Source organism: Hyaena hyaena, unplaced genomic scaffold (assembly GCF_003009895.1).
Source record: "Hyaena hyaena isolate Hyena2069 unplaced genomic scaffold, ASM300989v1 scaffold_434, whole genome shotgun sequence".
NCBI classification, from domain to species: Eukaryota; Metazoa; Chordata; class Mammalia; order Carnivora; family Hyaenidae; genus Hyaena; species Hyaena hyaena.
The window spans coordinates 1,096,345-1,119,971 of NW_024081069.1; the positions used below are offsets into that span (position 1 = coordinate 1,096,345).

Below are 23,627 nucleotides of genomic sequence, written 5' to 3' on the forward strand. Positions count from 1 at the left end.
AAGATGTTAAGCATTTTATATAAAACATAACCAAAAACAACAGAGCACCAGGTATTTTTCCACATACGTTGATAACAAATAAGAGGATCCAAGTGCCAAAGCCCATGGCAGCTCAATAGCTTTCTGTGGCATAGCAACCACAAGGAAAGGCTCTGTAAGGAAATCTGGCCCAAGTAACTTAATGTGAAACGGATGTCATCCCTGACTGTATAAAGCCCTTTTATGAAGAGTTAAGGAGTCCTAGGTCATCGTTTTCTGGCATGGGAGGTACTGCTGCCTTGCACTGTTCATTCAAGCCTTGATTCAAGGTGGATTTCATGGATGAAACACTGACTTGTGAATAAGAAGACTGAAAAAATCTAGCATATTTATAAGTCTAAAGACAGAAAAATTCTTGGGACATTTTATATTTAATTTTTCTTCCTTTTTTAAGGCCAGAATAACAACTATATTTGTATAAAAGACACTGAGTAAAATTTACCTGGCCTCAGAAAACCAGTGGCTCTTCCAATTTGTAATCTGTTTTAAGTAAAACCATGTAATTTTGTTTTTGTTGTTTTACTCACCACTATAATCCCAGTATCCAAAATGGTGTCTGGAACCCAGTGAGACTATAAATGTCTAATGATGTGGCTACCTGCTACCCATACCAAACATCCTCATTTGAACACCACTTTATTCTTTTTAAAATTTTTGCCAAAAGTGATACCTTTCAATTTCTGGAAGTTACTAAATAGTGCCATTGAGAGGGGGTATGCCAAGAACAAAGTCCCTCAGTGGAAAATGGCACATTAATATACACAAAATTTTCTCCCTTGGTATAAATGTGGCTCTGTTCTTGTTCACAACTTTTCAATATCTTTTGGTAGAAGATGATCTACCAGTTAAATCTGTTTGCCTTAGACATTAGCAGTCCCACTTGCTATCAGTATCATAAATTTTTTTTTAAATTTTAATGTTTTTTTTTTTTTTAATTTCTGAGAGAAAGAGAGACAGTGTGAGCAGGGGAGGGTTGGAGAGAGAGGGAGACAGAATCTGAAGCTGGCTCCAGGCTCTGAGCTGGCAGTCAGCACAGAGCCCAATGTGGGGCTAGTCAGCACAGAGCCCAATGTGGGGCTCGAACCCACGAACCTGAGACCATGACCTGAGCTGAAGTTGGACGCTTAACAGACTGAGCCACCCAGGCGCCCCATCATAAAATATTTTTGCTTTCCTTCCTCAACATATGAGCATGATTACAACCAAAGATTTTAAATTTCAAGCTTTAAATCCTAAAATGCCTGCAATAATATTTCCATGTGACTTACCGTGCCTCCTGTCACTCCTGCTTTTGAAGAAATATGGCATATTATACAGACCCAGCAATTGGGCTTTATCATGAGTGGAGAAATTAGCTAAGAGTCTAAACAATACTCAACATATTTTGATTTTCTTAGCTGTTTTAGAGAGAATTTAAATTTAAATGAGAATTTCTCAGTAAAAAATTTTAAAACCAAATGGAGCTCCTCAGTTAATCCGCTTTGTTAATCTCATGTTCCATTAGTAGATACAGACACCTCTCAGTGAGAAAAAGTTTTACTGTCTGAAAAGGCAGACATGATTTTCTCCATTCTCTACTGCTATGTACTATTAAATTTATTAAAGCAAATTTTAAGCTAATGATTATAGGTTTTATCACACATTTTTTAAAAAAAATGTTTCTTTTTGAAAGAGAGAGAGAGAACAAGCAGGGGAGGGACAGAGAGACAGGGGTTAGGGGGAGACAGAGAATCAAGCAGACTCTGTGCAGATAGCACAGAGCCTATGCAGATAGCACAGAGCCTGATGTGAGGCTTGAACTCACAAACCAAACCTTGAGATCGTTACCTGAGTGAGCCCTGAGCTACCCAGGTGTCCCATCATACATTCTTAAATCAATCTAAACCATCTTCTAAACCAGCAAAACCCAAAAGACAATGTAGAGGTGATAGTTTAAATTTCTCATCTATTGTGAGTCAGTTCACTATAACTGGGGGTGGAGAGGGAGATCTTCTAAAATTCTCTTTATTCTGGGATGCCTGGGTGGCTCAGTCAGTTAGATGTCCGACTCCGGCTCAGGTCATGATCTCACCTCTCTGAGTTTGAGCCCTGCATCTGGCTCTGTGCTGACAGCTCGGAGCCTGGATCCTGCTTCCAATTCTGTGTCTCTCTCAACTGCCCCTAACTAGCACGTACTCTCTCTCAAAAATAAAAAACATTAAAAATAATAATTAAAAATTCTTTTTATTCTTCAAATCCAAATAGAAGTGAAAGAACAGTGCAGTCTCAGAGACATACAACAAAATAACACGGCAATAACCACCACAACATCTTGACCATCCTGGCTATCTCTGATTTCCCACCCTCACACTGTCACTTTCATTCTTCAAGATTTTTACTATCTCTCCATACTAGATTTTTAAAAAATATGTCAAATTGGTTTCCATACAACACCCAGTGCTCATCCCAACAAGTGCCCTCCTCAATGCCCATCACCCACTTTCCCCTATACCCCAACCCCCATCAACCCTCAGTTTGTTCTCAATATTTAAGAGTCTCTTAATGGTTTGCCTCCCTCCCTCTCTGTAACTGTTTCCCCCTTTCACCTCCCCCCGGTCTTCTGTTAAGTTTCTCAATATCCACATGAGTGAAAATATATGGTATCTGTCTTTCTCTGATTTATTTCACTTAGCATAATATCCTCCAGTTCCATCCACATTGCTGCAAATGGCCAGATTTCATTCTTTCTCATTGCCTAGTAGTAGTCCACATCTTTATCCATTTGTCAGTTGATGGACATTTAAGCTCTTTCCATAATTTGGCTATTGTTGAAAGTGCTGCGATTAACACTGGGGTACATGTGCCCCTATGCATTAGCACGCCTGTATCCCTTGGGTAAATTCTTAGTAGTGCTATTGCTGGGTAATAGGGTAGTTCTATTTTTAATTTTTTGAGGAACCTCCACACTGTCTTCCAGAGTGGTTGCACCAGTTTGCATTCCCAGTAACAGTGCAAGAGGGTTCCTATTTCTCCACATCCTTACCAGCATCTATAGCCTCCTGGTGTGTTCATTTTATCCATTCTGACCAGCGTGAGGTGGTATCTCAGTGTGGTTTTGATTTGTATTTCCCTGATGAAGAGGGATGCTGAGCATCATTTCATGTAGACACATGGCCATCTGGATGTCTTCTTTGGAAAAGTGTCTATTCATGTCTTCTACCCATTTCTTTACTCGATTATTTGTTTTTTCAGGTGTGGAGTTTGGTGAGTACTTTATAGATTTTGGATACTAGCCCTTTATCTGATATGTCATTTGCAAATAACTTTCCCCATTCCGTCGGTTGCCTTTTAGTTTTGTTGATTGTTTCCTTTGCCGTGCAGAAGCTTTTAATCTTGATGAGGTCCCAATAGTTCATTTTTGCTTTAAATTCTCTCATACTAGATTTTATATATTACAAATTTCATTTTAAAATGACAAGCTTTGCACCTGGGTGGCTCAGTTGGTTAAAATGACAAGCTTTTCAGGTCATGATGCGGGGGTCATGGGATTAAGCCCTGTGTCGGACTTCATACTGAGTATGGAGCCTACTTAAGATTCTCTCTTTTAGGGCACCTGGATGGCTCACTGCTTAAATGTCCAACTTCAGCTCAGATCATGATCTCACAGTCCACAAGTCTGAGCCTGAACTGGGCTCACTGCTGTCAGCACAGAGCTGACTCTGGATCCTCTGGCCCCCTCACACCCCTACCCTGCTCTCTCAAAAAATAAATTAACATTAAAAAAAAATGATTCTTTCTCTAAACTAAAAAATAAAAAATAATTTAAAATGATAAGCTCTGATAGTGACAGAACATGAAATTCACTATATTGTAAGCATGGTACAATAACTAATGGTAAGCATAATAACCATGAGTTTTAGAAAAAGTTGTTTCTCTCAGGTCCCCTAAATATTTGGCAAAAAAAAAAAAAAAAAAAAGCGATAGTTTTTAAAGAAAGGTTTACATCAAAATATTTTTTAAAGTTAAGGTCTGGTTTTATGGGAAAATTATTTACCCAGAACACAGAACTCCCTGGGAAATCAGAGAAATAAAATACTAATACATTCTTTTACTCAAGTTCCTTCTCATTTTTCTTAAATACTATTCTGTACTTCTGTCCTGGTCTTATAAGCAGTTCTTCAGCTTCAAAACTACTTCTTCCACAATCAAGTTAATGCATCAGAGAAAGTATGACAAATGCCTGTGTATCTATTTCTGTCCCCTTTAATTAAGTTTTCTTATTTTATAAAATTCAATTTAAGATCTTTTTGATACCAAAATCACAAATCTTTTCTGGGAACCAATAGTGTATAATAAATTGCTGAGAAAGGATTGTTTAGATAATTTACAATCTATGGGATTTGTAAAATATTCTCTCCTTTTTGAGTTCATCACAACTTTTAATAATCAATTTCTACATAGACAACCTAAAGTGTTATAACAAACATAGTTCCCTTCTTCAGCACTTGTTAAGAGATTCTGGCATATAACAGACAACCAAATTGTTTGCTGAGAGAACGAAAAAGGAGACACATTTCAGAATAAGTAAGCAATTAAAAGTACTCTGTCTATCTCATTCAATTACTAAGACATCTGAAAAAACCTATAAAATGTATACAATACTAAATTATGATAACATTGTTATATTTTACTGAAAAAGATTCTTAGGGGCTTCTGGGTGGTTCAGTCCATTAAGCTTCCGATCTTGATTTCAGCTCAGGTCATAATCTCACGATTCATGGGATAGAGTCCTGCTTTTGGCACTGTGCAGAGCCTGCTTGGCATTCTCTGTCTCCCTCTCTTTGCCCCAACCCCCTTTGTGCTCTCTCTCAAAAACAAATACATAGGGGTGCCTGGGTGGCTTAGTCAGCTAAGTATCTGACTCTTGATTTTGGCTGCTGTTATGATCTCACGGTTTCATGGGGTTGAGCCCCGTGTTAGGCTCTGTGCAATGACCATGTGGAATCTGCGTGAGTCTCCCTCTCTCTCTGCCCCTTCCCTGCTCATGCTTGCCGTCTCATAAAAATTAAAAATTAAATAAACATCAAAAAAATAAAAATAAAGATTTTTAGAGTTCATTGATGTTAACTCAATACTCATAAAAATTTTCTGTGGTGTGAAACATTACTTCCTAATTCACCTAAGAAGTCAGTATCAAAGTGGTGTCTCATTTTGTCCAGAAACTTCTGGTATTAAGACTTGAGATTCTCATGCTTAAACATAAGTCACAACTGCCTTGGACTCTTTTAAAGCATAAATGGAAATCCTCGCAACAAGAATCCCCAGGGATGAAGCCTGGGTATTTAAAACTGGAAAAGCCAGGGCAGGGTGTGTAGATGGTTCAGTCGGTTGAGGGTCCAACTCTTGGTTTTGGTGCGGGTCATGATCTCAGAGTTCATGAGCTCAAACTACGCATCAGGCTCTGTGCTGACAGTTAGAAGCCTGCTTAGGATCTCTCTCTCCCTCTCTCTCTCTGCCCCAGACTCCCAAAATAAATAAATGAACTTAAAAAGAATTTTTTTTAAACTGGAAAAGCCCTATAGATGATTCTAATGAGAGCCAGGAGGAGCCCCACTAATATGAATGTACCGAGAATGAATTAAGTTTATTAAGACTTTTCACACATTTCTAATAACTTCAGTTCTCCACAGTCCTAATCCACAACACAACAGAATGAGATTCAAAGGAGTAATGGAACTAAGTATAGCAACATAAAAATGAACAGTATGTCATTAAAAAATGAGAGAATGAAGCAATTATAAGAAGTCAAAAAATACTTAAAGTCTACTAGTCAGGAGTTTTCAGGGTAAGAGGGGAAAAGCCTTAATATCTAAAAACCCTCCCAAAGGGCTTCATTAGAATACATAACAATTTCTGTAAATATTTATGTCATCACCACAGACATTAGACTAGGAATTATAGTTCAAATGTATTATATTTAAAAAGAAAACAACACATTAAAAATCTCCAATGAAACGGTAAAAATTAAACTTGACATTTAAAAGTGACAAGATTTTATTATGTAGAAAATTTACTTTCATAAAACAGTTTAATCCAGGATAGTACCAAATAACTTGACCTAGCTAACATTCCCTAGTTTGACCACCCTCTTCTTCAGAGATGTTGCCCAGTGCACTTTGGCAATTTTCAAGTATAAAAACTACCATAAGATGACATGGCCTTGCCATATGATAAAGGCTTAGAAAGCAATTACTGCTTAAAATCCGGCACCTAAACGTGACGTAACAATACAGTACTTCTTACTACAAAGCTTATCTTGAAAGGAGCCACATTTATATGAATGTAGAAGCTCTAGTTTTTAACTAAAAGTCTATCACATTAGTTATATTTCCTATACAAGATCCCCAGTCTAATATAATGATGGCACATACTCAAAATATTCATAATAACAAAATTCAAGATCTGGGAAAGGTCTGGGGGAAAGTGGAGTCTTCTAAGCACAATAAATTATAATTCTTTGAGAAACTTAAAACTGTCCTTAAGGAATTTAAAACAAACAACACTTTCATTTATAAACAGGAGATAACCTTTTTCTCTTATAAAAAGGCAGAGACAGTTACTTTAATGAAATATATTAAGGGTAGATTACTTAAAACAAATGAGAAAAGGTAAAGTAACACACTCGTTTTGTCTCACCTCAAAGTTATAAGACTGCAGACACAAAAATCATTCACCTGGAGACTGCAGACTAGTGTTAAAAACCATCCCAAACCATTCTCTGTTACATGTAACATGTCAGGACAATTTAAAATCAATGCTTTTGGGGGCACCTGGGTCGCTCAGTCAATTAAGTATCTGACTTCAGCTCAGGTCATAATCTTGCAGTTTGTGGGTTCTGCTTGGAATTCTCTCTCCCTCTCTCTGACCCTCCCCACTTGCCCTTTCTCTCTCAAAATAAATAAATAAACTTAAAAAATATTTTAAAAAATAAATAAAAATAAATTAAATCATTGTTTTTGTTATTCTCAAACCCTCATCTCTCACGTATTATTTCTAATTAGTTCACTCCCTTAAGAATTCCCTAAAAAGACCTTCTCAAAACATTTTCTTGCCATGTAATATACTTAAGATAGGCCAAATCAGTTATCTAGCAATTACACAGAAATATACTTCAAATACATTATAAATGAATCTACAAATCAGACAAGCAAAATAGCTTTAAACATCTAAAAATCTGATCTGTATTTACAAACACCTAGAACATATCACCAAATAAAGATCCCAAATAACACCCTACTAGAAGATAACAATCTGAATTTTAGTCAGAATTTCAGAATACCTTACACTCAATAATAGCATCAGGAAAACAAATGGCAATGGCAAGGAGAATGTAGAACTAACACAAATCATAGTTTTTGGTTTTTTTAAAAGACTGTATTCCCCACAGAGTGGCAGTGAGCTCCAAGTAACATAATCTCTACTGCAATTTTAGAAATTAAATTTTTTCTCAAAACCTTCTATTTTTCTGTATATGAAGAACTTGATTTGTTCATTAATGTAACAAAAACAACAAAAAAAGAATATCAGATAGGTCACTGGGGAAAAAATTAACCCCAAGAAAAGAAACAAAGGAGAAAGGCATTCCACAAAACATGAAAACATGTAATATGCAAATAGTTATGGCAGGAAGAAAGTTTTGTGTGGCAAATGAAGGCAATGAGAACACAACTTTTCCAACATAGCAATCCCTGAATATAATGTGACATATCAAAAGATATCTTTTTAAAAATTTTTTAATGTTTTTGTTTGTTTGTTTCTGAGAAAGAGAGAGACAGAGAGAGAGAGAAACCACGTGAGTGAGGGTCAGAGAGAGAGGGAGACACAGACACAGTCTGAAGCAGACTCCAGGCCCTGTGCTAGCTGTCAGCACAGAGCCGGATGCGGGGCTCGAACCCACAAACTGTGATATCATGACCTGAGCTGAAGTTGGACACTTAATCAACTGAGTCACCCAGGCACCTTTAAAGATATCTTTATTAAAACCACTAATGGGCACCTGGGTGGCTCAGTCAGTTAAGCGTCTGACTTCAGCTCAGGTCATGATCTCACGGTTCGTGGGTTCAAGCCCCGCATCGGGCTCTGTGCTGACAGCTAGCTCAGAGCCTGGAGCCTGTCTTCGGATTCTGTCTGTCTCTCTCTCTCTCTGGCCCTCCCCTGCTCATGCTGCCTCTATCTCTCTCTCAAAAATAAATAAAACATTAAAAAAAAAAAAAACCGCTAATAACCTTAATGTAAAAATCACTCTCGCACTGCTCACACTGTTAAAAAATCAGGAAAGTGAACCTATTAACCTTTATATACAAAGCTGGCTCTAGCGCATCACTGAGTCCAAAAACAGACAAAATATATAAATAATGATGATTATCTAAATCACAAATGCTAAAACAAGTAGCCATCAAAATTAGGTCTTATTATATAATATGACCCTATTAAAAAAATCCTTCGCTATGAGGGAAAACAAAATTTGAAAACTAACTATAAAGATGTAAACATACTGCTCAGAGTTCAGATACTTCTTAGGAATACCAGGGGCACCTGGGTGGCTCAGTCAGTTAAGCATCTGACTTCGGCTCAGGTCATGATCACATGGTTTGATGGTTCGAGCCCCGCATCGGGCTCTGTGCTGACAGCTAGCTCAGAGTCTGGAGCCTGTTTCAGATTCTGTATCTCCCTCTCTCTCTGACCCTCCCCTGCTCACACACACTTTCTCTCTCAGAAATAAATAAAACATTTTTAAAAATTAAAAAAAAAAATAAAGGAATACCAAAATGCCACCTATAGTCAACTATTACCATAATGAAGATGGAAAAAAAAGGTGACAATTACTACTAGTTTAGTAGGTCATTTATTTACTAATCCATCATTTACCCATCAAGTATTTATTAAGGGTCTATTACGCCTACTATTCCAGGCATGGAGCTTACATTCTAGGATAGGTATCCCACATTTCCCTGATGAATAACTGGTGAATTTTCCTGAAATTATAAAATCAAAATCAGTAAAATTAATATGAATAAGCAGCAACAGCAAATAAGAGAGAAATGGAAAAAGAAAAGTTTGTTTAAAAAAAAAAAAAAAAGATATGGTGAAAAAAGTGGAAAAATGGAAACCAATGGCCCACTACCTCCATGCAGAATGCATCCCATTCTCCTGGTGATGCTGATACAACATTCTAACTTTACTAAGCCACATAAAATTTTGTCTGCCTTATGATCCAGCTAGGTTCCTGCCCATAAGATCAACCAACAGTTTGGTATTAACAGGTTAGGGATGACCACCTTAATAAATTCTTACTTTTGCAGGAGAACGTTGTTTCCGTTTCTTCTTTTTCTGTAAGTCTACTGGCTCTCTTATTTGTTTTTTGTCTCTCATCAGTTGCTCAGACACATCAGTAAAAGTAATTTCCTGCTTTACACTTATCTGTTAAAAATAAAAAAGCCAATTTTAGAAATAAACAAAAAGTGGATTGTGGCAAAGCCACTGCACGCTTAATCCTTTGCTAAACCCATATATAAGGGCTTCCAAAATGATCATCTACGTGTGTGCGCCAGTAAACAATGTGTTGAAGAGTTCATTAACAGGAAACAGAATAATAATAATCAAAAGTATACAAGCTGAGAAATAAACTAAGATTTTACAAAAATCCACCTAGAAGAGAAGATTAAAGACATCCTGGGAAAGGATTATCAGACCACAGAATAAAGTAGAAGTCAGGAGAAACTAACATCAATTTCACTCCCATATTTAAGGAAATTGATACTGAAGGGTCCTAATTCGAAAATTCAGTATAATACTGGGGGATGAAGGAGTATTTAGACTTTACAGTAGGCTTTCTCTTGATTTAGAAAATATGAAAACAACACAAAAATCCTAAAAGGCAATCTACATCAAAACAAAGGTCAAACAATGTGAATTTAATTACCTTTAAACTCAAAACTGAAAGTATTTTAGCTTAGCCTGTATTTTCCTGACCTGTGCATTAAACTATCACCAAATAAAGATGTTTACAGAACTGCATATAACTTTAGGTCACTGCTATGTGTAAGACAGGATACTAATTACACAACAACAAAAAATGCTAAAGTAAACATTAAGATGTCAACATTATTCCATCTTCAGACCTGTTTTCACAGATATGAAGATAGGTGCTTGTACTAAAACAAAAACCCACCAAGGTTCTTAGATCAATAATGGTAACGTCAATTCTCATCACAAATGATGACACTTAGTCATCCATTCTTTAGTACTACATTTTCAACCTATCCTTGAAATGAAATCAGAATCTTAAAACTAAAAGCCTTTCAACTCAACAGGCTCTGAAATATATTACACATCCTGACCTTTTCACTATATAAGGACACAGAAGTCTGCAACCTGGAAGAAGGCACCTCCCTACCAGGCTAGCACCCTGATCATGGACTTCCAGCCTCCATAATAAGGAGGACTAAACTCTGTTCTTTATAAGCTAAAGTAAAAAAATAACTCCTTAATAATAATACAGGGAATGCAATGCAGTGGCTACATTTTTCAAAGACAGTAAAAAAAAAAATGGTGCAAAAGATTATAAACATCTTACAGAGTCAGTGAAGTTGGAAAACATAGCTATGCAGAAAGGGTTCATTAGGAAAATGCAACATAAGCTAGGGTTCAGGCTGACAAAATAAGGGATTGGAAGCTTTCATAAATTCCTGAAGTGTAGGTAGGCAGTATGAGAATCACAAATCAAGGAGAACCTTGACATAAAAACAGGAGGAAAGTGATTAGTTGGTTAATAATTCTATCAGGTTACAGAACAGTACAAGTGAACACTCTTAGGGCTTCTTTTGGTATCATTATTTGGAACATAAAATAAAATGGTAAAATCACCACCAACAAGACTTTGGAATACAAACATATTCCCACTGCTGAAGTGATGTGAACTGAATATAACTAACTACTTAGGTTGGGTGTGAGACAGGAGAATGATTACAGACTATGTAAGCAGTTGTTGAGTGACTCTGTCCCATTTTGCAGGGGCATGAAAAAGTAGTTCCAACATTTCTGCCAGTTTCTATATTGCAAAGAAACCATGAAAATGTAGCATGCAGCACTAAGAAACAAAGGAATCCTTTTTAGCAAAAGTCCCAAGTGAAGCAGAAGACAAATTCACAAATAAATTCTGTAATTAGCAGATACTCACAAACCAAGGAAGAGCCTATATGTGCAAAGAGTGAAAAAGATTAATAAAATTTTCAGTTATGTCCACATATACAGAAAATGGTATTTGTACTAGCATTTTTCGATTAGAAGGCACAGTTTTAATATATGAAAGCAGACTCAAACCTAGAAGTATCAATGGATCAAAACATTGTGAATGTCAGACACAGAAACTTACATTTTTAGAGTGCACCAACAGGCTTATTACTCATAAATGGAATAAAGTAAAAGTAATCTCCTTTCTATATAACATAAATCACACACTAAAGTATACTGATCCAGCCTAACGTGCTTTAAAAAAGATGGAGGTAACTCCAAACCATAAGGAGATGCATATGATGCTAAGTCAGCTAAGAAGAGTTGGAAGAGAAGAGTGGGGAGCAGGAAGGGGAAGGGAGGGGAGAAGCCGGAAGAGGAGAGAGTAGAGAAGCCGGAAAAGGAGAGAGAAGACGGAAGAGGAGACGGAAGAGGAGACAGAGGAGACGAGACAAGATGAGACCTGAGAAAACTGAAGTCTTCTTTGGCCCAAGGAGACAATGAAAATTTCTTAAGCAAGACAAAAGAGACAATAATCATCCCTAAGTTGTCTATTCTTTCCTTGAGAACTGTCTTTACAAGAAAATTAAGTTTTTACTGTTACTTTTCACCTAAAATAAACCAAAGTATAATTAATCAAAGCAAACAGGCATCTGCAAATATGTGTTATTTAAAAAGAATGGTTTGTTGAATTTTTGAAACATGCTCATGAGAGCATCAAGAAAACCAACACACTAGGAAATATGTCAGATAAAAAAAATAAAAAATAAAAACTCTGGTTTCTTCCTCATCACTTAAGCTTTACATTTCTACCTTGTCCCATGCACAACTTCATGCCTGCATCTGAGATCTGAATTTCAAAGCTGTTCTCACTACCAACCCAGAAATAGCATCAAACCATCAATCAGCCTAACTATCCTTCTTTCCTAAGATATGACTAAACGCAGGCATTTCTCTACTGAAAACTTGAAGCCCCCTCTAGGCCTCCCATTCTGAGACTAGAGAAGCCATCAAGCAGGACTCCCATATTTACCTCTCATACTCCTCTTCTTCCACAGCATCCTTAGAAAAGGTAGAATCTTACAGTGTCATGCTTCCCACCCCTTGCCACAGCCCAAAGGTGATTCTTTATTGCTACTTCTAAAATGTATCTCTTGGGGCGCCTGGGTGGCTTAGTCGGTTAAGCATCCGACTTTCACTTAGGTCATGATCTCGCGGTTCGTGGGTTCGGGTCCCGCGTCGGGCTCTGTGCTGACTGCCAGCTCAGAGCCTGGAGCCTGTTTCAGTCTGTGACTCCCTCTCTCTCTGACCCTCCCCTGCTCACGCTGTCTCTCTCTCTCTCTCCTAGAAATAAATAAAACATTAAAAAAAAAATTAAAAAAAAATAAATAAAATGTATCTCTTAATTATCCTGAGGTTTTCTTCATAAATTGATCTTTCTCACTTCATTCTTCTAATTTTAAATATAAAGAGGTGTCTGTACATTGAAAAAATCCTTCCCTTGATTCCCATAATCACTAGTAACTTGTCATCAGAATCCAGAATGACCCTTTTTCAAGACTTATTTCATTCCTGGCCCAAAAATAAACAAACGATCCTACTTTATATTTAACTATTTCATGCTCTTGTATTTTATCTTGATACCTACAAGTAAGATATTCTTTGGGATTTCTTGTAATAGCTTTACTCGTGTAACAGCTATTAAATACTTGCTTGTTGTGTGCTAAACTCAGTATAAAATAATACAAAAACTTTAAATTTACTAAAATTCAAATATGTACACAGCATAATTCTAGATACTGAGAATATATCCTAAATATAAGGTGCCATTCTCCACTTTTACTCCTTAAAAACGTACATGGGGAGTTCTGATGCATTACAAAAAACTAAAAAACCACCTAGCAATTCAAGATAGCACATGTCGCACTCAACCTAAATGAATGGTACAGGGAATAAAGGCAGGAATCAAAGGGAAAACTTAATGAGATTGGAAACAACCGCAAAAGGCTTCGTGGATGAAACAAAAGACTTAATCAGAGCTGCAGGTTTATCTACATATCCTTTTATTTTTTTCCTTTCAAACCTGCTACCCTTCCCAACTTATTTCTTCCAGACTCAATAATGCTAATAAGTAACACGACAAATGAGAAATGTACTAAAATAATGTTGCCAGACATAGTGTGCAATGAGTAAATATTTCATTTGGGTTGTCCTTTCAAAAAAAATTTTTTTGATGTTTATTATGGAGACAGAGAGAAACAGAGCATGAACAAGGGAGGGGCAGAGAGAGAGGGAAACACAGAATTTGAAGCAGGCTCCAGGCTCTGATTTGTCAGCACAGAGCCCGACACAGGGCTTGAACCCACAAACCGTAAGATCATGACCTGAGCCGAAGTCAGACGCTTAACCGACTGAGCTACCCAGGTGCCCAAGGGTTGCCCATTTTAGTCTACCCTCTACTCACAGCTCCCAGGAAAGATGACGAGTCCCTTAGTTTCATTTTGGACTCTTCCTTCTCCTTATTCTCCGTATCCTAACATCCATATCCAGCAACATCCATTTCACTCTAATTAACTTTATCAAACTTGCTACTTTAGGGCATTATCATCTCCCCCATACATTCTCCCATGGAAAAAATTAATATAAAATTGTTTTTTGGTCACATCCCTAGTGGGGAATCTAGTGAGGAATCCTTGTTGCCCACGGTATCAATTATAATCTCCCCAGCTCAGCTTTCTAGATTCTAGATGATATACTTCACAGAAAAGACCTAGATCACTTGGCAGAAGTACCCGTCCTTACCACCCCTCCTTTCCATTTTTGGAGCCATATGTTCAATTTTCAATTTCCTCTCTACTCTGTGCTACTGACTTCATTCCTATCTATCTACAAGGCTCTGCTGCTTCACTGCCTCTCTAAAATAATTTCTCCTATTCCACCAGCTGTGTTATCTCTGCCTAAAAGCATACTTACAGTTCCCATATAAAGTCATTTCTTATGAACCAAAATTTTTCTAACAATTTCCTTCTTCTTGTGGACAAATTTTTACAAAGAATAATCTATGTTAAGAATATTGAGAAAATAGGGGTCCCTGGGTGGCTCAGTCAAGCATCTGACTCTTGGTTTCAGCTCAGGTCATGATCTTGCGGTTTATGGGTTCAAGCCTGCATCAGGTTCCATGCTGCTTGGGATTCTCTCTCAGCCCCTCCCTCACTCGTGTGCTCTCTCTCCAAAATAAATAAACTTTAAAAAAAAAAAAAAAAAAAGAACACAGGCAAAATATCTAGCCCCAAATTTAGAAAAATGACTATTCTGAGAGTAAAAGTATACAGCCATATAAAAAGGATGTGTTTTATCACTAGAAGGGAACTGTTCCAAAGTATTGCTTAGGAAACATTAAATCATTGTGACCACAAATATAACAAGTGTTTGAATATAAGAAAAAAGAGATCACAATCAACTACACTGCAACATACTGCCTAAAGAACGAATGTTAGCAGTATTTGAGGGGAATATTCATGGAGTCCAGAAAAAGAGAATGTTAAGACCAAGAGTGTATCTGTGTGTGTGGATGTATGTATTGTGTCTATTTCCAGGGTAGTTTTGGCAAGAACAGTTAAATGTAACTGGTCAACAGGAGTATTTTTAATTCTAAGCTCACTAAGTCACTGAATAGGGCAAGGAGGAAAAGCAAAGCAGTGATGGAACAGGCCTTTGTGTGATTCATGATCTCTTAACTCTCCCTTCTGCCTGACCCACAATTGCATTCAAAATTTTGAAAGGAGCTACCTTTGCCAGTGTTTAAGGAAGTCATCGTTATCTTTTGATTTTGAAAGATTCAGGGATCCACAGTTCACAGCAAACATTCTAGTCTGTTTCTCTGTATTTCTTACTGTAAATCTGTATTTTGGATGCTATACTAGCAACTTATAAATCAGATAACCATAAGATGAAGTAGACGAAGTGCTCAAATCAATTTATCTCACCTGAAACAGTGCTGACCCACCCCCATCCTACCTGGACATTCCATTCTTTCAACTACCATAACATCACGACTTAAGTTCTCTCCTGTTCTTCATAAAAATTCTTCCAAATTCATCCTTCCAGTATATATGTACCTTCGTTTTGTAAGAATTTCAGTACATCTTTACCAATGGTTTTCAAAGTGTGGTCCAGGGACTCCTGAAGGTCCCTGACATCCTTTCAGGTGGTCATGAGATTAAAAATACTTTCATAATAATATCTGGGGTTTTTTTTAAACTCTCCTCTCTTGAGTACAGACTGGCATTTTCCAGAAGCTAACATGTGATGTCACCACAGACTGAATGTATTAGCATATATGGGAATCCAGTTATGTTACAATAAGCCAGATAATATACATATTTATATAACTGTAAAACAAATTCTAAATTTTTTGTTTTCGAAAACAAGGTTACGTTTCACTAAAAATATGTTATATGTTATTTTTCACAGAAGTAGAACATATAATTCTAAAATGTAGACTACAGAACCACAAAAGACCCTGGATATGAAAAGTAACGTTGGGAAAGAAGAACAAAGATAGAGGTATCACCATCCCAGATTTCAAGATATACTACAAAGCTGTAGTAATCATAACAGTATAGCGCTGGCACAAAAACAGACACATAGATCAATGGAACAGAATAGAGCCCAAAAATAAATCCATACTCATACGGTCAATTAATCTAGGGCAAAGGAGGCAAGAATATACAATGGGAGAAAGACAGTCTCTTTAATAAATGGTGCTGGGAAAACTGGATAGCTACACGCAAAAGAATGAAATTGGACCACTCTCTTACACCATACACAAAAACAAACAGAAAATGGATGAAAGACCTAAATGTGAGGCATGAAACTGTAAAACTCCTAGAAGAAAGGCAGTAACCTCTTTGACACTGACTGGTCAAGAAACATTTTTCTAGATAGGTCTCTTCAGGCAAGGAAGATAAAAGCAAAAATAAACTATTAGGATTACACCAAACCAAATTATCTCTGACACAGCAAAAGAAATTATCAACAAAATGAAAAGGCAATCTATGGAAAGAGAGAAGACACCTACAAAAGAGATCTAGGATAAGGGATTAATATCCTAAGTACATAAAGAAATTCTATAACTCAATACTATAAAAACAAGAACACAACAACAAAAACAAGTAATTAGAAAGTGGGCAGAGGATCTGAATAACCATTTTTCCAATTAAGACATACAGATGGCCAACAGACACAAAAAGATGCTCACTCATCATCAGGGAAATGCAAATCAAAATCACAATGAAATATCACTTCCCATCTGTCAGCCTGGCTAGAATCAAAAAGAAAAGAAATAACAAGTGTTGGTGAGGATGTGGAGAGAAAGAAACTCTTGTGTACCGCTGGTGAAATATAAATTGGTGCAGCCACTGTGGAAGACTAGGAGGTTCCTCAAAAAATTAAAAACTGGAAAAAACAAAACAAAACAACAACCCTGAAAGACCTAACAATCCAGTAATTCCATTACTGGCTATTTACCCAAAGAAAGAAAAAACACTAACTTGAAAAGGTATATGCACCCCTATCTTTACTGCAGCACTAGTTATAGTAGCCAACATATGGAAGCAACCATACATAAATGGACAAAGAAGATGTTCTACCTGTACACGCAATGGAGTATTACTCAGCCATAAAAAAAGAATGAGATTGTGCCATTTGCAACAACATGGATAGACCTACAGGGTATTGTGCTAACTGAAACACGTGAGAGAAAGATATTTCACTTCTATGAGAAATCTAAAAAGAAAAAAACCCCGAAAAAGCAGAAACAGATCCATAAATACCGAGACAAAAATGAGTACTGCCAGCAGGAAGGGAGGTGGGGGACTGAGCAAAATCAGGTGAAGGGGAGTGGGAGGTACAGGCTCCCAGTTATGGAATAAGTAACAGAAATAAAAAGTACAGCATAGGGAATATAGTCAGTGGTGTTGTCATAGTATTGTATGGTGACAGATGATAGCTACACTTATGGAAAGCATAGCGTAACATGCAGGCTTGTTAAGAATCACTGTTATACCCTTGAAATTAATGTGACACTGTGTGCCAACTACACTTCAAAAAAAAAAAAAAGATAGGGGCACCTGGGTGGCTTAGTCGGTTAAGCGTCCGACTTTCGCTTAGGTCATGATCTCGCAGTTCATGGGTTCGAGCCCCACGTCGGGCTCTGTGCTGACTGCCAGCTCGGAGCCTGGAGCCTGTTTCAGTCTGTGACTCCCTCTCTCTATGACCCTCCCCTGCTCACGCTGTCTCTCTCTCTCCTAGAAATAAATAAAACATTTAAAAAAAAAAAAAAAAGCCTCTGTTTAAGAGGCAGAAAAAATACTGTAATTAATGAGGAGCAGTTAGCCAATGATCTGCCCATATAACTTTTAAAAAATATGTTCTAAGTTAACTTTGCAATCGATCTGTTATTTATACATAAATAAAAATTTTAATTTCTCAGCTTTAATTTCCAAAATACCAAAATATGATATATGTAACCAAGTAAGGAAGAATTATTAGTAGCACTCAAAAATTTTTTTAAGAGTAAAAGGGTCATAAGACCAGAAATTATAGTTCTTTCTTAACTATAGTTTGCATCCCCTTCCTCTTCTCAATTCAACCTCTTAAAATACAGATGCCCGGACTTCACTAACATAAAGAAATTAGTACAGATGTATGTATGGGTTAGTGGACATATATGTATTTCCTGGCTCTGTTTGGTGAGATTACCAAGGGGCAATGGCGTTTAACACATCTAGCACCCAGAACTTAGTTTCTAAAAGCCATTTATCAAATAAAAGCAACTGGGGCTCAGTGGAAAAGTGACTAATTCCAGAGGAGGGCCCTGGAAAATCTTGTGATACCAAAACTGAAGAGCTAGAAAAAGGATCATCACATGTCAAAAGGACATAAGAACCAGTCTGGAGGAGCTCTTAAAAGACAAAGCTAGAACAACTTGAGCAACAAAATAAATAATGCCAGCACTGGAATGTAACCCATAGAATAAAATGAATATCCATACTGATATAAACTAACTGAAAAAATTAATAGGCAATTAATAGGAGATCGCTACAATTAACATAAATACAGCAGGAAAGAGGAAAATACAAAATCACAATTAGGCAAACATCACATTAATAACTATGACCAGCAGGGTCCACCAATGGATGTTAAATCAGTTGGTAGAAATCTGAAGAAAAGTCAAGAGACTCAAAGATATCTGTTAATTACAAAGGGAAAAGTATTTACCTTACCATGGGGAAATCTGGAAGATACCACCTTAAATAAGAATTAAGGTTTGTATCACCAGTAATAACATATATCCACATCATGTACCACCATCACTTCTGTGGGGTTGTCAAAAATGCAGAGCTTCAATCTAATCATGAGAAAATATCAAACTCAAACTATGAGACATTCTACAAAATAACTGGTCAATAACATATCAAGTGTTAAGATCCTAGAAGACAAGGAAGGACTGACAATTAATTGGCACAGAATGGAGGAGACTTAAGAAGATGCAAAAACTAAATGCAGTGTATGATCTTAAATTGAATCCTCAAACAGAAAAAGGATTATTAGGGGATAAACAAATGAAATTCTGTAGTTTACCAACATTAACTTCCTGGTCTTGATAAGTACATTAGGGGGCTTATATGCACTCTACACTATTTCTACAATCTTTTTATAAACGTAAAATTATTACAAAATCAAAAGAAAACTAAATACAAAAGTACTTAGCACCCAAAGTTATCATAGTGTATATATTAAATATGTGAAGATCTTCTTTGTATCAATTAAACCTCAATAATGCTGCTTTAAAAAAAGTCAGCATTTATATGGTCTTCTATAAATTTATGATTCCTCCTCCTCCGCATGAGAAATGAAAATTTCTCTACCATCTACGGTGTGCCAAGCACTGTCGTCCTAGGTGCTAAGGATACAATGGTAGTGGAATTGGGGGAGCACATGATCTCTAGCTTGTATACTGTATTACATTTAATCTCACAATAACACTATTTTCTTTTTTCTTTTTTTTTTTAATTTTTTTAAATGTTTTATTTATTTCTAGGAGAGAGAGAGAGACAGCGTGAGCAGGGGAGGGTCAGAGACAGAGGGAGTCACAGACTCTGAAACAGGTTGACAGTCAGCACAGAGCCCGATGCGGGGCTCGAACCCACGAACTGTGAGATCATGACCCAAGCAAAAGTCGGACGCTTAACCGACTAAGCCACCCAGGTGCCCCACAATAACACTATTTTCATCCCATTTTAAAAATAAGAAAACTAAGGCCCAGAATGGTTACTTGTCTAAAATCCCCTCAAGAGGGAAAATCAAAATTTAAACCCATCTTTCAAATCTAGCAACTGAAATCCTAACTGCTGTGATCTGTGAATTATTATCTTCATGTTACCAATAAAGAATCTAAAACTTCAGGGAAGTGTCTTACCCGAGCTATATTATATTTCAAAAACTAGGACTTAAACCAAGATCTTGTATTGTTTAGTCCAGTATTATTTCCATTACTATAACAGCTTCTTAATAAATATTATTAAAACTTCATTTAAAATAAATTTTGCACACTTTATTTCTCCAAATATGAACTACAGTTTGCTTGTTGCCAGAACATGGGGGAAAAAATTCTAGTGGCTCTAGAATGTCTACTATGAAAGGGAAAGAAAATAATTGAAAAAATAACAAAGTGGACAAAACATCATCAATATTTACGTGAAGAAAAAGACTTGAGTTTCAGTCCCACCTCTTCCAATTACTATCTGGCTGAACTTGACTTCCAGAAGTAGTAAAGAAAAACAAGAAATGCTTAGGTGGGGCGTTAAAGGAAATAAAACCTAATTCCAAAAAGTAGTATCAGCAGTGTAAAACTAAACTAAAATTTAGTCATTTGGAACTTTTTTCACATGTAAAATGGAGGAACTAATCCTCACAGAATTCTGCAGAGTTAAAAGAGATTATACATGGGAAGTATCAACTACAATACACAGCAGTGGATAGTAGATAGACTCTTTTTTTTTTTTTAATTTTTTAATGTTTTTTATTTATTTCTGAGAGACAGAGAGAAAAACAGAGAAAGCGAGTATGAACAGGGGAGGGTCAGAGAGAGAGGGAGAAACAGAATCTGAAGCAGTCTCCAGGCTTTGAGCTAGCTGTCAGCACAGAGCCAGACGCGGGGATTGAACCCACGAACCATGAGATCATGACCTAAGACGAAGTTGGACGCTTAACTGACTGAGCCACCAAGGTGCCCCAAGTAAATAGATTCTTGATTCCACTCACTCATTATCATAATCATTTCTTCATTTCTTAATCGTGGTAATAACAATACCCAGCTTATAAACAACAGAAAATCAAATGAGATTATATAAAGAACACTTTGAAAACTTTCAAGTTCCAAACAAATATTTATGGTTATTAATTATCCAACAATTACAGATGTCTGATTGCTTAGATACAGAGGGTTAACAATTTCTACAGAACATCTCCACTTAGACATCCTATTATCTATAACTCAATGTTGCTAAAAATAACTTAATTTTTATTTCACATCAGAACCTTCCAAATTCTCTACCCTTCAATATGCTATATTATCCCAGTCTCCTGTCCAAAGACATGTTTTAATTTACTTCACTGCCAACCTAAGACAAGTCCAGCTGGTTTTTTCCCCTCAGCATCATATTACAAATCTAGAATTCTTTTTTCCCATTTCCTAGTCTAGATCATTTATAAACATACGGAGTTGGGAATCTCATACACTATTAGAGGGAGAACTGGTCAACCTTTGTGGACCACAAATTGGCCAGGATATGTCAAGAGCCTTAAGAAATCTATACTGAAGAAATAATCTCACATGGCAATAATGTTTACATATAAAAACATTCTTTAAGACAGTAAAAAATAAAAATGCAAACAGTCTAAATATCCAGTAATAAATACTGAGATAATTTACAATACAGCTATTTGACATTATACAGTTATGAAAAAAATCTTAATTTTGGATAATATTAATGACAGTGAAATGCTTATGGATTGAGTGGTAAATATATAATTATGTAGGCAAGTCTATTTTACAATTGTTTACAAACACACAAATACATACGTAGCAAATTTTATAGAAATACAAATACATACACAGAAAAACAAACAGAAAGTAAACACTAAAATGGTAACAACCAAATGTTAGTAGTGATTATGTTAGAGTAGTGACACTAAAGCAATATTCTGTTATCTTCTTTATAGTTTTAGAATTTTTACCTTTTCCCAACAAGTATGTTACTTTATAAACTTAAAAAGATGGTAAATCCAGTGTTAGTAAAAATCCTTAGTATTAATCACAGAGAAGTCTGTTTATCATGATCTTAACATACTAAGTTGTTCTAAGAACTAAAACATTAAACCAGCAAAGTGAAGCTGAAAAATTTCTATGGGTGAGTGGGGAAAAAAGCCATCAAATAAACCTTGATGCCTAGCTGACATCATCAGCAAATACAAACTGCAAATGGATTATTAATCTAAATGGGAGAGAAAAACCATAAGGCTACTAGAAGTTAACAAAAGAAAATATCTTTCTGACCTTGAGGAAGGCAAAGAATTCTTAAATAGGATATATAAAATAATAACCTAAAGGAAGACTTCTTAACTTCATGAATGTTAATATTAACTTCTGTTTACCAAAAGAGTAAAAAGTCAAATCAGAGTGGAAAAGACAAGATCTACATACAAAGATTACTTAGATCGCCAACAAATAAAGAACTACAAATCTGTAAGAGAAACAACAAAAAAACGGACAAAAGATAAGCAAGCACATAATATACAAACTGCAGGTTAAGTATAAAATAAACAGAAAACCTCAATTTTGTTAGTTACCACTGACACACAACCTAAAATCACATTTCAATACTACTACTGAACCAAAATGGCTAAAATTAAAAGGACTGACAATACCACATATCAAGGATAGTGGCAATTCCTATACATTGGCAAAACCACTTAGGAAAACTTTCCCAGTATCTATTAACGATGAATATATACATACCCATCAAATTCAACCCTAAGTATATAACAAAAATGAGTATGTACATGCACTAAAAGACACATTCAAGAATAGTCACATCGGCACTTTTCATAATGGCCCACATCCTGAAACAATCTAAATGCCTATTATACTAGAATAATTTTTGGTATATTTGTACAAATGATGCTTATATAAAGAATAAACCACTATTACATGTAATAATGTATGGATATATCTCACAATCTGAACCAAAGGAATCAGAAACTGGAGAGTGTATGATTCTACTTATATTTAGCGCAAAATCAGGTAAAACCAATAGGCCATTCTAAAAGTGTTATGGTAGTGGTTATCTTTAGGAATTAGGAAAACGTTGTGACTAAGACAGATTCAAAAGGGAGAGGGCCTCTGAGAAACTGGTAATGTTCTATGTCTTCTTCATCTGGGCAGTGGTTATACAAGGATGTTCACTTTTGAGAAAATTCCTTACAAGTTTTCTGTATAAATGTTGTATTTCAATAAAAAGACATACCACTAGAGAAAGGGTGTTACAAATTTGCAGGTACATATAGACAAATACAAGAAACATGCTCATATATATAGGCATCTATGTCTATATCCATATATAAAGATGATCCTTTCACAATTACTTCAAACAAATCTAGTAATAACATAAATATCTATCAGTATGGCCTTAAGTATGGCACATCATTTAATCAGTCATTAAAATAAATAAGCTAGGGGCACCTGGGTGGCTCAGTCGGATAAGCATCCGACTTCAGCTCAGGTCATGATCTCATGGTCTGGGAGTTCGAGCCTCTGTTGCCAGCTCAGAGCCTGGAGCCTGCTTCAGCTTCTGTGTCTCCCTCTCTCTCTCTGCCCCTTCCCCACTCAGACTCTCTCTCTCTCTCTATCTAAAACAAATAAACACTAAAAATATTTTAAAATAAGCCAGTTTTATATACAATAACATAAAATTTCTACAAGATGTGTTTTAAATGAATATAGCAATTTTCAAAACCATATAAACAGTATAATCTAATCTATGTAAAACAAAACATGGTATTTTCATAAGACATATATTCTAAAACCATTATACAGAAATAAACAAACATACATACTCTGCATGTTTGTAAATTAAAAACTTCCAGAAGGATATCAATATTAGTAGTTATCTCTTTGGAATTAAAGTAGGTAAGTATTGGAAACAATTTTACTTTTTACTTTGTTCTAAACTATTTTAATCTTTACAATGACT

General features: G+C 36.0%; 1 protein-coding gene across 4 annotated transcripts in view; it reads right to left on the reverse strand.

The window, feature by feature from the left end:
• The window catches only part of ZNF148 (zinc finger protein 148), a 125,614-nt gene that overhangs the window by 33,307 nt on the left and 68,680 nt on the right, over positions 1 to 23,627 (reverse strand). For all 4 annotated transcript variants that reach the window (XM_039253047.1, XM_039253045.1, XM_039253044.1 and 1 more), the window contains one exon: positions 9,373 to 9,498. In XM_039253047.1, the coding sequence (XP_039108978.1) occupies positions 9,373 to 9,498 (126 nt within the window). The remainder of the gene's footprint in view (positions 1 to 9,372; positions 9,499 to 23,627) is intronic.